Raw genomic sequence first — 15,023 nt, 5'->3', positions numbered from 1 at the left:
TGCATTTGATCACTGGAATGTCTGGTCCAGGCTCGATGTTCCGCCGCCATACAGCTGGTATATTGCTGAGTGCGACATAAAATTAAACTTGCTCACTTTACATTATCTGCGAACTTAGCTGGACGGAATATTGTGCATAAATATCATAGAACCAACACTTCGTAGGAGTCTCTAGTTCCAAGGACACACGCATTGATGACGTCATTAGCAGCATGCAGCGCATGCTCAGACATACAGCTATCACTTGGGAGATCCTGTAACAAGGAATGAAAATACACATATAGTTTGAAATCGAACGAGTGAGAAACCAATGGGTTTGATGAAATATTATCAGGTCAAAACTGAAATTTCTGGAACGACTTATGCTCGGGTTACACTATGTTCCCGGCAGCCAAGGCGTTTCCCCAAAACGTAGCGGGCCGTGGGATTTTTTCCATTTTTTTCCCTCCAAAGTCATGTTTTGTTAGGTCCTGCTACGTCTTCTCACGGTCTATCACGGTACCCGTGATCGGCAGTTGGGAAAAACGGGCTACCGAGTACCGGGAGCTCATTGGCGCACTACGGTTCAGCCCGCAGTCCACTATGGACGCCAGTACGTTTCCTCCCGGCAGGCTGTCGCGTTCTGATGGGTTCCCTCACGTTTCTCACGTTTTGATCAAGGTTTTGACACATTTTGCGCGTTCTGTCAAGACTTTGTACCGATGAAACGTGGACACCGGCCAGCTTTGGAGGACGTTTGTGCCCACGGTATAAAAACTAGGTCTCCCAAGATATTGTATTCTGAGAGACAAGAGCAGCCATTGTATACTGAGAAACAAGAGGACCATTAACCCCCAAGGTGAAGAAGGTTTTGTGTTTGTATGTTTTCTGGGGAATTACATCAAGTCCTTGCGCCATACTCCCTCCCGAATCCGACCATAGTAGAACCCATCATGCCGTATCTCGCCGGCCCTGAAAACCGTTACACGCCTGGATGCGTCGTGATAGCACGGGACTACCATACAGCTTGCCGTGAAAAACCGGGACAAAACGAGCAGCAAGGGTGAACCAACAGTGACAATATGCCAAACAAACGTGGCTGTACGTGACAAAACTTGAAAGGACCGTGAGATGCCGTGGAATACACATGCCTCCCGTCTCACTACGGACCCAATACGGTCCGTCTACAAGTTTTGTTACGGCCTATTAAGCTCCCCCACCCCTTCTTCACCGTTATTGCCGTGGCAAAATTTTGAACAGTATAAAAATCTGGCACGATCCACGGCAATAACGGACTGCACTGTGGACTGTTTGCTCATTCAGTTCATCGCGTTTTGTCCCTGTTTCACAACGGTTCGGCGAAACGGGGCTGCCGTGGCCTCCAGTAACATTATGTAACCCCAGCATGAGGGACCAAACTGCCCGTTTCTGCGGAAGCTTTTTAGGGTCATTCGTTTTTAAATTTTATTCTTGTAATTTCAGGACACTAAGGATAACGATCTTGAATTTCAACTTTTTGTCCCATCTGGCAACTCCCGTTAGCTTTGTACTGTTGTACATACTGATCTTATAAATATAATCAATGTGGAATATTTTATGTCATGAACTTGTGTTTAGTTCAGCAAATAATTACCGCCAAACCAAACCTTGAAGCTGGATTATTGTCCACAGGCTGACCAAATGGAGTGCAGAGTAATAATATTTCATATCTTAATCCCAAACGAATTATGCCGTATAAGTTTACAGTATATTTCGGTACCTTTGCCAATTCGTACAACACTTGCAAATCCATGGACACGTTGAATACATGTCTATCAAATACGCGGATTTCGGCTGTAGTCAAAGTTGCTTTGAAATCAGGAGGTGCTTCGTTAAAATCGTTGAAAATGCCATTGACGGACATCTCGATGTAGATGGTGTGCCTGAATTGGAGAGGCAATTGCAAGTTAAGTGCTATTTGTGTTCATATATATCACAGCCTTTGTCTTGATAAGATTGATAATTTGCCTTTCCCCCCATGTTTACTTTGTTAAGACAACCTACATTGAGACTCTTAAACAGCCTTTAAACATTCTTTGATCCTGTTTTCAGGAAGAGCTTGACAATCTGAAAAAAGAACCTACCATTAAAGGTTATAAGCACTATTTCACACCACATTTCTCTAAAAATAAATACTGCATTTCTCTCAGTAGTACTAACTAACAACCCTCAGGCAAGCTACCATATAATTTATTCCAAAACCAATTACGTATTTCGATTACAATATTAAATAAAAAAGTTCGAATGCATTAATGCAACGTTGCATTAAATAGATTTTCTACTCTCTACCGCCCTCTACCGGCCGAACATTATTTCCAGCGAACCCCACAGAGTTATGTCCCCTGCAGCACTCTTTACGAATATCCTACAACTCCTTTGAAGACAGAAAATTGTGATATTGTGCCGATAAATACTACTAAATTGACGAACAAAAGTCGGTACACACCTGGTGTTTTGGCATTATTTCTTAAAAACACGACGTGCATATTTTACAAAGTGTTCTGGTCTTATGTTATTAACATTGTGTACGTGTTGTAAACACCACAGGCATTCTTTAGAGAGCTGTGCGTGATATGTCATACACATCATTGTTTGTGTAATCGCACGTGAATGTCATGCGCCAACAAAACAAAGTCGATTGCGATTATTAGTAGTGAGTGAGTGAGTTTAGTTTTACGCCGCACTCATCAATTTTCCAGCTATATGGCGGCGGTCTGTAAATAATTGAGTCTGGACCAGACAATCCAGTGATCAACCGCATGACCATCGATCTGCGCTATTGGGAACCGATGACATGTGTCAACAAAGTCAGCGAGCCTGACAATCCGATCCCTTTAGTCGCCTCTTACGACAAGCATGGGTTACTAAAGATCAATATTCTAACCCGGACCTTCACGGGTAGATTATTAGGTGTAATCCTGTTAAAGGCGCATGTCAGTATTAGCAGCGGAGAGAGAACGAGACACTGGAATGTCGTAGATGACACTGCCAGAACTTTTGGTTACACAAGGTAGACGACCATCAGGCAAGTGAGACATGTACACATGTATGGCAGCCCAAGGTCGAGTGGGTGAATTTAGTTTTACGCCGTTCCAGGTATATGCAGTCTGCAGTGAGTGAGTGTTGTTTTTCGCCGCTTTTAGCAATATTCCAGCAACATCACGGCGGGGGACACCAGAAATGGGCTTCACACATTATACCCATGTGGGGAATCGAACCCGGGTCTTCGGCGTGACGAGCCAACGCTATAACCACATATTGTCCTCACCGGAAGGAATACCTTCAACTTTCAGACGACCATTTGTATGTCATGAACTCGTCAACATGGACTGACTAGTCAACATCTACGTTGGGCAAGAAACGTGAGGGGCTGTCAACATTGCGCTTTCATACGGTGTTTTGGCAACACGTACACAATGTTTGGCTCGAAAGTCAATTTAAAAAATATTTTGAAGAAATATTCCCCAAGCACCAGGTGTGTACTTCCTTTTGTAAGTTTTGTATACTCCTCCATCACTAAAACATGTCTGATAATTCTTCATACAATCATTTCACTGCAACCTTAAACATAACACTAAAACCAAGAATTAAAAACTCACTCAAGGGCTCCTACTTCGACACATGGCGTAATGGTATAGTAATATCTCTTCTTCATACAACTTAAACCCTGGAAGATAAGAATAAGAGTCAGCATGTGAACAAACAAAATATTAATGTGTCCAATGGTGTCTGGTTTCTTGATGATAATTGTTCGGAAAAGTGATATAACTATTTCATTGTATAATTGGGGCGGTGGGGTAGCCTAGTGGCTCAAGCGTTTGCTCGTCACACCGAAGATCCGGGCTCCCATTCCCCACATGGCTGCAATATGTGAAGCCCATTTCCGGGGTCCTCCGCGGTGATATTGCTGGAATATTGCTGAAAGTGGCGTAAAACTAAACTCACTCATTCGCATTGGATACTTGTTCCATCTTGATGACCCAGTAAAGGTAAAAAGTACCGTTATATCTATCGGGAATCAGAGATGGGTATGAGTGAGTGGACACGCAATTGGGACACGATGACATGTGTCAACCAAGCCTGACCAGCCGATCCTGGTAGTCGCCTCGACGACAAGCGGTCAGTGAGTTTAGTTTTACGCAGCACTCAGCAATTTTCCAGCTATATGGCGGCGGGAGGTATGAAGAGCGAACGTGTTCACCATTGGGCTTTCCCCGCCATCATAAACGTAACATCTGTTACATAACAAATGTCTAGTATAAGCATGCATTCATTCACAGTTTCCCAACATACAGCTCTTTAAACAATAACTCGCAAAACAATTATGGGTCCAATTTTCTTTGAGATTAGCTTTCAATGTTTCAATCATGTCACTTCGGTAGATTCTGAGAAAACGTATACACAGAGTTGTTGAGCATGGAACATGTGTCTAAAATGAAGTTGATGAATATTTTGTCAAGACACCAATTGTAGAACAGTTTTTGTAAACGTAAGCAATATCATCATCACATAACAGTTAGCGAGTTTAGTTTTACGCCGCACTCAGCAATGTACCAGCTATATGGCGGCGGTCTGTAAATAATCGAGTCTCGACCAGACAATCCAGTGATCAACAGCATGAGCATCGATATGCGCAATTGGGAACCGATGACATGTGTCAACCAAGCCAGCGAGCCTGACCACCCGATCCCGTTAGTCGCCTCTTACGACAAGCATGTGTTCCTGAAGGTTCCTCCTAACCCGGACCTTCACGGGTCGTATCATATAATAACGATACTGACAAATAAACAAGTGACACAACCTAGTGGTGGCACGTGGTCCTGTGCATAGAGCTCAGGACACACTTCAGGTGAAGTTAAGCAACGTTGGGCGCGGAGTGTCTTTGGATGGGTGGCCATGTGTGGCAGCTTGACTCCTGAGAGTTTCTGGGACTTCAGTCCAGGCCCACAACGAAGCACATGTGATCCATCTGGTCTCGCCTCAAGCAAGTGAGTTTGTTCAAAATTGCCTCTGTTCACCCAGCAGAAAATGGGTACCCGGTGGGATAAGTCATGTGACTATAACCTTCCAGCGCTAAACAGGCAGCTGGGATATCCGGGGTAATAATAATCAGATTGTTTGGGCGCTTTGAGCATGCATTGTGCATGGAGAAATGCGCAAGATAATGGACTATTATTATGCTAAAAGCCGAGTCCGTTCTATGATTTCCGACTACATAACGTGATGGATGAATCAATATCAATAGTTACGACACCGGGTGTTCGAGATCGACAGATAAGTAGACTTACCTGCAGTGGCTTCCCCTCCACCCATACTTGGCATTCCGACCCAGAATTCCACACCAGCCTCACTTCCTCTCCCGACCAGGTTTCAGGTATCTTGACGTGGAGTCGAAACCAGTGCTTGGACCACCTGCAGTTATAAAAAGGTTAATGCCCGCACATTATGCTTTACTTATTAATCCAAAAAAGATATCTTTTGTTGTCACAAATGAGCAATATCCCTGGTCTACCACCACAGTGACACGTTAAGATCCGGAATTTTCATAATCTAGTCTGGATTAGACAAACAGGCAATTGGCAGTTTGCACAACGCCCCACTCAGTAGAGATGCTAGCTTGACACAATCCAATGAGTTTGACCTTTCCACTGCTCGTTCAACAAATAAATATGAGCTCTGTCCTTAGGAGTGAGTGAGTGAGTGAGTTTAGTTTTACACCACTTTTAGCAATATTCCAGTAATAGCTCGGTGGGGGCACCTGAAATGGGCTTCACATATTTTACCCATGTTGGGAATCGAACCGGGCCCTCGGCGTGACTAGCGAACGGTTTAACAACTAGGCTACCCCAAACGTCCTTTGGAATCGTAATACATTCAGCCAGTATGCAAAATATTTTCCAAATTTTGCTAGCCATTCAGGCTAGCTATAGCTGAAAGTTACTAGCACCAAAAATAATTCACTAGCCCGAAGTTTCAATGTAGAAACAAAGTAAAAGATTACTAAAAGGTAAAACACCTTCAAAAACAAATAAGAAAACACATGTCTGAATTTCTTAAATGTTTTGTTTATGCTAAAATAACTATAAGTCATTATTTACCTGCTAATATGGTGAACATCTTTATCAGGCCATAATCCTGAATGATTGAAAAGTGTATTAACTTAACAAGTTGGAGAGAGTGATATATTTACAAAATGACCCCATGAAAATTCACTAACAAGTCGAATCAGCGACTGTGGAGATCTGCTGACACGACTGGATTATTACTAGCCACGGGCTAGCGGACCAGCGGCTATTTCGCACACTGCATTCAGCACCTTTTGACGAACGTGAACCTCAGTTGTTTTTACGGTATATACTGCTTGAAGATTAGGATGCCTCAAATAGAAAATTCTAACTCTGTACCAGGATATATGTCGTAGAAAGTAGAACAGATGTTACATTGTAAATGTAAACTTACAATGGTCCAAACGCTTGGCCAACCTGGACCTCGTTATAGGACAGATTCACGGCCTGGGCGAACGTGGCCGTGTCGTCTGCTGCTTGCGCATGAGCAATGCTATACATTGCCTCCCTTCGTGGATATAATCTTTAATGAGATAAGAAGATTGATCAAATTGACAGTCGCACATTGATAGTGACAGTGTGATGATTTGTTCTTGAGCAATTCGATGTCGTCACAGAAGGATGTCACAACAGATCGAACTAATAAATCATTTCATATATTCTTGGGCTAGTGTCAAAACATCGTCTAAATCAAACCGGTTGACAACGTAACTGCACTTGACTACCGATAGTTCCCCAAAAATATAAGCGTGACGCACGTCGTAATTAATACAAGTGCAAAGTGTAAGAACTTTTTTGCTGCGCAAACAGATTTTATCGATTCCTAGATATTGAATTCATTTCACAGTAATTCTGTCCAATTTTTATTATGCAAATAATGAATTCCTGCTGGGTCCATGCTGTAGTTAATACATTATGAAAGGCAACCCAAAAGAATAATCTATCCCGATTTTCAGACTGATCATCTGATTAGTGGATGCACATGGCTTAAAGTTATGTGTGGGAGTTCAGCTTTACGCCGTACTTAGAAATATAACAGCTATATGGCGGCGGTCTGTAAATATTCAAGTCTGGACCAGACAATCCAGTGATCAACAGCATGAGCATCGATCTACGCAACGGAGATACGATGACATGTGTCAACCAAGTCAGAGTCTGACCACCCCATCCCGTTAGTAGCCTCTTACGACAAACATGAGTTACTGAAGACCAATGCTAACCCGGGTCTTCACGGGTACAACATAGAACTTTATGGAAATGAAACACAGTAGCACCGATCACTCAAACGATTTGCACAAAAATGTATAAGTATTTTCTTTCCTCACACTACATCTCATGACAGAGCGTTTGCTGATATTGCATAAGCTTCTTGTCAGTGCATGTGTCTGGTGGGAGGGTGGGGTAACCTAGTGGTTAAAGCGTCCGCTCGTCACGCCGAAGACCCGGGTTCGATTCCCCACATGGGTACAATGTGTGAAGCCCATTTCGTGTGTCCCCCGCCGTGATGTTGCTGGAATATTGCTAAAAGCGGCGTAAAACCATTCAGGCATGGCCCAACCTAGAGAACACGCCAGGTACTGGTCTTCCCACGTGCAGTTAATCGTTCTTATATAATTGTTTGACTGAACATTGTCATGGTCGTCAGATGAATTTTAAAAATCAAAATATGAAACTGAACGACATACTTACTTGGAGGTCAAACAAAGTCTGTCGAAACGGTCATGGCAGAGAAACTTCTGTATTCTAGCCAGTTGGCAGTCTCTGTGTTTGAAAGGGATTTGATCCATCGGTACTTTTGGCTTCTAAAGTAAAAATAAAACCGTTAGACTGATTTCGTTTTTGTTTCGGTTTATTAGACTGCATTTTGTGAAAACCCTTCCTTCCGGTTTTTTTTTTATCTAATACCCAGGTAACCCATGAACATTAGAAACCGGAAGTTCCGGTTTTAATTCGATCAAGAATGGTTGTTTACTACAGCTGACTGAGTCTGGAAAACCAGTGACTGAACAGCAAAATATCCATTCGTCAATTCACAGTGCACTGGACGCCTCACTTATCGGTGACCTTTCTAACACACATAAATAGAGAATACTACACGAGGTCTCATTACATACGCATTATACGAAACGAGTGTCCTTCCTATGGTATCTGACCGAGCGAAAACCAGGTCAGATACCATAGGAAGGTCACGAGTTTCGTATAATGCGTATGTAATGAGACCGAGTGTGGTATTTTATTTATTACCCACGTCTTACATGCATTAAATTGACAAAATAGCGTATTTTTGTTATTTTTATGGTTTCAAACCGAAACCGGTTTCATAAAGAGGTTGCGGAAGAGTTTGTACTGTAGTACAATATTTGCATGACGTCACACTGTAATGACGTCACTGCCTTGGTAACCGACGTCCCGATGCATGTCAGTTGTCATCGCCACGTACAGCCTCCTACAGTAAACTACTCCGTAGCACCCCGTTTCTTGGTTTGCAGTTGCTTCATTCGGCTAACATCACTGGTGGAAACATTGCGTTTATGTTTTTCGACGGATATAATGTCTCAGTTCGACTCACAGTTAAACAGCGACACGGCAACGATCGCAATGTTTACATTCCCACAATGCATTTAAGTTGTAGAATGAATGAATTCACGTGTTACGTCAGAATGTGACCTAATTGAGAGGTCATCGGTTATCCAATCAAATCGTTAGAATCTCAGGTCAAGTCGTTACGACACAGGTCAACGCGACACGACACTCGTGTGACGTACGAGATTAGTATGCAACTACCCATACGTTGACCACGTGGGTAATAATACCATATACCTGTTACACTATACAAATTGATTATTCCTAGTATCATTGTAAGCAGCATCTGGTAAAGCTTACTCCAACCACCAGCGCCTTAATGGATTAAGTGAACATGTAGTCATGGTAACATCACTAATAATAAGTTTGTGAAACCGTTTTAGATGTTTAATACATCGACAGCTAGCCAGCTGGTCCAGATTGAATATAGACTAGGTCGACTAGATATGTAACTTCTCAAGCACTAATTAGTAAGCAGGCTGACTCTCCTTTTGTACTTTTATTTCATATTGTGACAAAAACTATTCGATATGAACAGAAGTGTATCCTTAAGCCATATATAAAAATAATCTTGTTTCTCATCACTTATTTAAAAAGGTATGGGTCGGATCGGGCGAGCGGATTTTATTCTTAAATTTTATTTTATTTTATGTCCAAAACCCCTTGATTTCTGTGGAAATTTATACCTTTTCTCCGATAGGAGATCAAAACTTATAAGAGTGAAATATTCATGCACATTTTGAGAGTCAAAGTTGCATTTTCTCTAGTGTGATATTTTTTTTTTAAATCTTAGGGTCTGGTCGAATTTTTGTGTCGGGCGGTAATGATAAACGAGAATAATTTTATATATGTTAAGTCACAAAACTACATTGCTCGCTCTTGACATCACTGTAATGTAAAGTAGTAATCCTGGTATCAAAGTCACTTTAGGATCGCATTAGACTATGTCACGCAAATAAATTAAACAGACCGTTTTCTGGAGAGTGAATTGGGTTTTACGCCGCTTTTAGCAATATTCCAGCAATATCATGGCGGGGACATCAAAAATGGACCTGACACGGTGAGGCCATGTGGGGAATCGAACCCGGGTCTTCGGCGTGACAAGCGAATGCTTTAACCACTAGGCTACCCCACCGCCCCTCCGTTTTCTGGAAATGTTGTGTGTTTGTAACCGTTAAAGTGTTCTACAATAATGGACTTGAAAGATACAAATGTTGCAAATTTTGTGTGTATACCACAACTTGTTGTAAAAAATTAAACATGGACTGTAGATTTTATCAGAGGTATCTTTGAAATCTTTCACTTTAGCAATTCTCAATACAGACAACTCCCATAAACATAGTTTCATTTTACGGACGAATGTTAGAACTGAGGTAGCGGTTGACTGAAAACACCCAACATGTATGCAAGAACATTTATATCTATTAACTGTAACTAAAAACATATCCTATAGCAGTTGTGCCAAAAACCGTGCGAACTTTGTCGTTTCTGAATTTCACACTTATTTACTCGCAACTATTTTATAATATTTCAACATTCACTGGTAAAGACATGCATTAAATATAGAGACATATAACGATGAAATGTTACCACTAAATGTTAGCCTATTCTCGCGGTACTTACAGAAACAACCGCTAAGTGTCACGCATCGCAGAAAACGTATTTACAACGAGAATAGGAAACCCGCGAGAATAAACGGACCGTGCGAACTTTATGTCGTTTCTGAATTTCACACTTATTTACTCGCAACTATTTTATAATATTTCAACATTCACTGGTAAAGACATGCATTAAATATAGAGACATATAACGATGAAATGTTACCACTAAATGTTAGGAAGGCGTTTCCTATTCTCGCGGTACTTACAGAAACAACCGCTAAGTGTCACGCATCGGCGATTTCGGCAGAAAACGTATTTACAACGAGAATAGGAAACCCGCGAGAATAGGAGACGGACCTAACAGCAATATCAAATATATCAATATTGAAACTTTGTCACCTGTCAAAAATGACTTAATTGCGGTTACCATCTTTGTTTACAGCTAATGGAGATGAAAGTAGTCCGAAAATATTGACCAATCAGCAATTAGCTCAAAACTTACCAAAACAATATCTCCTCTGGAAAAACGTATTGGATGATAAATACGAACAGAACGTCATTATGTTCATGATTTGGGGCCAGCCGTCAAATGAAAATATTAAATACTCAGCAACAAAAGTTCTTGTGACGCTATTAAACATGGTGTAGAAAAACGCGTAAGTAAACGAAGTTAATACAAACACTTATATTTCATAGAACAGACATTTGACCTGCTAATTTCGTAATTTCGGATTAGTGACAATTTCAAAAGGTAAAACACCAATCTGAATGCTTAGGGTGTAGAATGAAAAGTCCCACCCTAATACCGGGTATGACCACCAGCAGAGTTGATACAGGCAACACACCTCCGTCGCGTGGAATTAATCAGTCGTGTATGACATCGTTGTGGGATGTTGTCCCAGATCTCACGAAGACGTTGTTGCAGTTGCTGCAGCGTTACAGGCGGATTTGGTGAGCGTCGCCAGCGTCTTTCCATTTCATCCAACACATGCTCAATAGGCGACATGTCCGGTGACTTAGCTGGCCATGGAAGCACATCAACTTTGTTCTGGGCCAGAAAACGTTGAACAATACGGGCAGTGTGCGGTCTGGCGTTGTCCTGCTGTAACGTCATCCCTGGTCCATGTTGCCGTATGAACGGTAAAACGGCTGGCTGGAGAACCTCATCCTGATATCGCTGCCCTGTCAGATTACCAGCGATGATGAGAAGGTCTGTCTTATGTGTAGCCGTAATTCCACCCCAGACCATCACGCTATCGCCTCCAAACCGATCAATTTCCATGACACAATTGTCAGCATAACGTTCGCCACGTCGACGGTAAACTCGCACACGGCCATCAGCTCTGTGAAGCGAAAATCTGGACTCATCCGTGAAGAGGACATGATTCCACTGACGTTGAGTCCAGCTCACATGCTGTCTTGCCCACTGTAGACGTCGTTGGCGATGTTGTAACGTCAAAATCGGCCGTCTTGATGGGCGGCGTGCGATGATCCCAAAAAGCAGTAAACGTCGACGAACGGTTTGTGGTGATATCCGCCTCAGTCCAGGGATGGTTGCTGCCGTGACTGTTGCTGGCTGGAAACGGTTCCGGAGGTGTGTCTGTCGAATCCAGTTGTTTTGACGTCGGGTCGTTACCGGGCGTCGCCCACTACGAAGACGGTCTCTGACATGATTTGTCTGGTGGTGTCGTTGCCACAGGTTCCATACTGTGTTTCGATGGACATTGAATCTGCGTGCAACTTCTCGTTGTGGAGTACCGGATTGGAGCATTCCAATAACTCGCCAACGTTCATTTTCTGTTAGCCTTGGCATAACAATTGTTTAATTCTGCTGAGAAATGTGATGTTTTTTCGGGTTGCACTCCTTCAACGTGTCTTTATAAGGAATGAAACATTCTCTCCACTACCAAGGTTTAAAGATCCACAGTCTAACACATTCTTCACAAAATTTCTCGTGCAAATTCATTTTTTCAGCGAAACAGACAAAAATCGCCTGCTATTGAAAAACGAATTTTATGTTTAATTCATCATATAAAATAGCATGCGCGAATTTGCTGTCGTAGAGTAGTATTGGTAATGGCACCCAAACATCAAAAGCGCCGCCAAAAAGCTCTTTGCGTAATGGCGTCCATTGCGATCGATGAGTGTCATTTCGCCTACATCTCAATTCTCCAACAATGCTAACCCAACACGTTATGGCCTGTTGACTGTTGTTGGTATGCATGACTGATTTTACCACCCCTTATAGTAAAATAAACTAGTCCACTAGGTTAACAGAAGACATAAAACTAAAGAAAACAGCAACAGTTCCAAATATTCATTGAATTTTATAATTACGTTATTTGACTTAAGTAGTTTTTTTAAACTACTAATATCATTATATACACACACTATATGCTGATATACACAGTCAATTTCAGTACTGCCCGCAGTGGTATGTCTACACTACTCAGTTAACGTCACTTCACACTTCAGTTCAAATCGCGTTTGGTCCGGAGTATGTGACCCGTCAAGATCCGGGGTAGAATAGGTCTTCAGCAACGGGAGCAAGACAATTCCCACCCGGACAATTCCCACCCGGTCAATTGCCACCCGGACAAATGCCACCAAGGACAATTCCCACCCAGTTAATTTCACTATAATGATGAGGACAATTCCCACCCAGGCTTTGAAATATTGAAATATTTGGTGTAATATTGAAAATGATAAAATATTGAAATTTTGACAGTAAAGAAATTTAAACAATTCCCACCCGGTCAATTGCCACCCGGACAATTCCCACCCAGTTATTTTCACTATAATGATGAGGACAATTCCCACCCAGGCTTTAAAATATTGACATATTGACTTTGGTGTAATATTGAAAATGATAAAATATTGAAATTTTGACATTAAAGTAATTTGACTTTGATGAATTTTCACTTTGATGTATTATTGACTTTGATAAAATATCAACTTGATGAAGTTTGAACTTAAGTGCAAACATAAGACCTATTTACTAAAATAACATTGACGAATTTGTATTGTGAGCAAGTGCTAGGCAGATCAAATGTTTATAAAACCAATTTATTTGAGCTTGGGTGCTACTGTCTTAAATATACATATCTTGAGATGAATGTTTTGAGAAGCATGGGTGCTTTGCCTAAGATGCTACCTGGGTTGAACATTGCCCGATCAAGGAAACATGTATAGACTTCCTACGAAGTGTGCCCACAACATTAGAATGTAGCGAACTTGAATTGAAAACAGTTCATGTTATAGTGCTTGTCAATATCAGTAAACATGTCAATATCAGTTCATGCTATAGTGCTTGTCAATATCAGTAAACATGTAAACATGTCAATATCAGTAAAATTTGAAAAGTTGCTGTAAACCTATGTATGTCACAAAATAGTGCTTCCTTATTTTAAAAAAAATGTTATTATTTGTTGTGTATTAAATAAGACTTTAAAACCTGATAAGTTCAACCATACTAAAGCATGTCATGAAGAAAGTAATAGTTGATGTTTGTTTTTATATGGAATATTGTTATATGGTATTTATGTCAAAATGAATAAATGTTGAAACTGAACTATGTTCTTCATGTTATTTTTATTTTGGGGTGGGAATTGTCCGGGTGGGAATTGTCCTGGGTGGGAATTGTCCTGGGTGGGAATTGTCCTAGGTGGGAATTGTCCTAGGTGGGAATTGTCCTAGGTGGGAATTGTCTGGGTGGCAATTGTCCTAGACCCTTCAGCAACCCATGCTTGCCACAAAAGGCGACTATGCTTGTCGTAAGAGGCGACTAAAGGGATCGGGTGGTCAGGCTCGCTGACTTGGTTGACACATGTCATCGGTTCCCAATTGCGCAGATCGATGCTCATGCTGTTGATCACTGGATTGTCTGGTCCAGACTCGGTTATTTACAGACCACCGCCATATAGCTTGAATATTGCTGAGTGCGGCGTAAAACTAAACTCACTCAGCTCCTGATTATGTTGCTATATTATTGTCAGCACCACACCCATGCTCTTGTCAGCTTCGTGTGGTGAGTAAGTTCAGTTGTACACCTCTAGCAATATTTCAGCAATATCACGGCGGGGGACACCAGAAATGAGCTTCACAAATTGTACTCATGTGGGGTGGAAAGCCCGATGCAAAGAAGGTCTAAGACGCATGGGTAGACGAAGTGAGTGAGTATGGTTTTACGCCGCTCTTAACAACATTCCAGCAATATTATCACGGCGGGGGACACTGGAAGTGGGCTTTACACATTGTACCCATGCAGGGAATTGATCCCGGGTCTTCGACGTGACGAGCCAACGCTTTAGCCACTGGCCTACCCCACCGCCCCGACCGACTATGGAAAAAAACACTGCCTTGCATTTAACGCCTGCCTTGAACGAACGTCGGATCCCACGGCCTTCATGGTTTGATCTGGCTAATAATTACCGGTTTACTCTCTGCCTGATGGTCACAAACTCAGGGACCTTTCAAAACACGATATATGTGCCGTGACTACAATGTTTCAGTGTTAAAATATGCGAGATACGATCGTCATAACGTGGAATAATTTGTGGAATAGAGATGAAGTGAAACTGTGTCGCATCTGTATGTCAAACGTATGTTATTTCGAGCCCGGTTTTGGATTTAGAGCGGATTCTGATGAAACGTTTCACACGTTATTATCCACGTGGGGAATCGAACACGGGCCTCAGACGTATCAAGCATGGGCATCACACTTTCTACCAATGTGGGGAATCGAACTCAGACTAGT

At 41.9% G+C, this 15,023-nt stretch overlaps 1 protein-coding gene across 1 annotated transcript in view; it reads right to left on the bottom strand.

The window, feature by feature from the left end:
• Positions 1-7,944, bottom strand: part of LOC124285267 (alpha-mannosidase 2C1-like) — a 34,790-nt gene extending 26,846 nt beyond the window's left edge. The window contains exons 1-6 of the mRNA XM_046721463.1: positions 7,773-7,944; positions 6,478-6,606; positions 5,307-5,430; positions 3,618-3,685; positions 1,739-1,901; positions 157-254 (exon numbers count right to left, since the gene is read on the bottom strand). Coding sequence (XP_046577419.1) covers positions 157-254; positions 1,739-1,901; positions 3,618-3,685; positions 5,307-5,430; positions 6,478-6,606; positions 7,773-7,870 — 680 coding nt within the window. The 5' untranslated portion in view covers positions 7,871-7,944. The remainder of the gene's footprint in view (positions 1-156; positions 255-1,738; positions 1,902-3,617; positions 3,686-5,306; positions 5,431-6,477; positions 6,607-7,772) is intronic.
• Between the last annotated feature and the right edge of the window lie 7,079 nt (positions 7,945-15,023).

This window comes from Haliotis rubra, unplaced genomic scaffold (assembly GCF_003918875.1).
Source record: "Haliotis rubra isolate DU_JTF1 unplaced genomic scaffold, ASM391887v1 Scf357, whole genome shotgun sequence".
In the NCBI taxonomy this organism is placed as follows: Eukaryota; Metazoa; Mollusca; class Gastropoda; order Lepetellida; family Haliotidae; genus Haliotis; species Haliotis rubra.
This window is presented reverse-complemented; position numbering and strand designations above follow the sequence as displayed.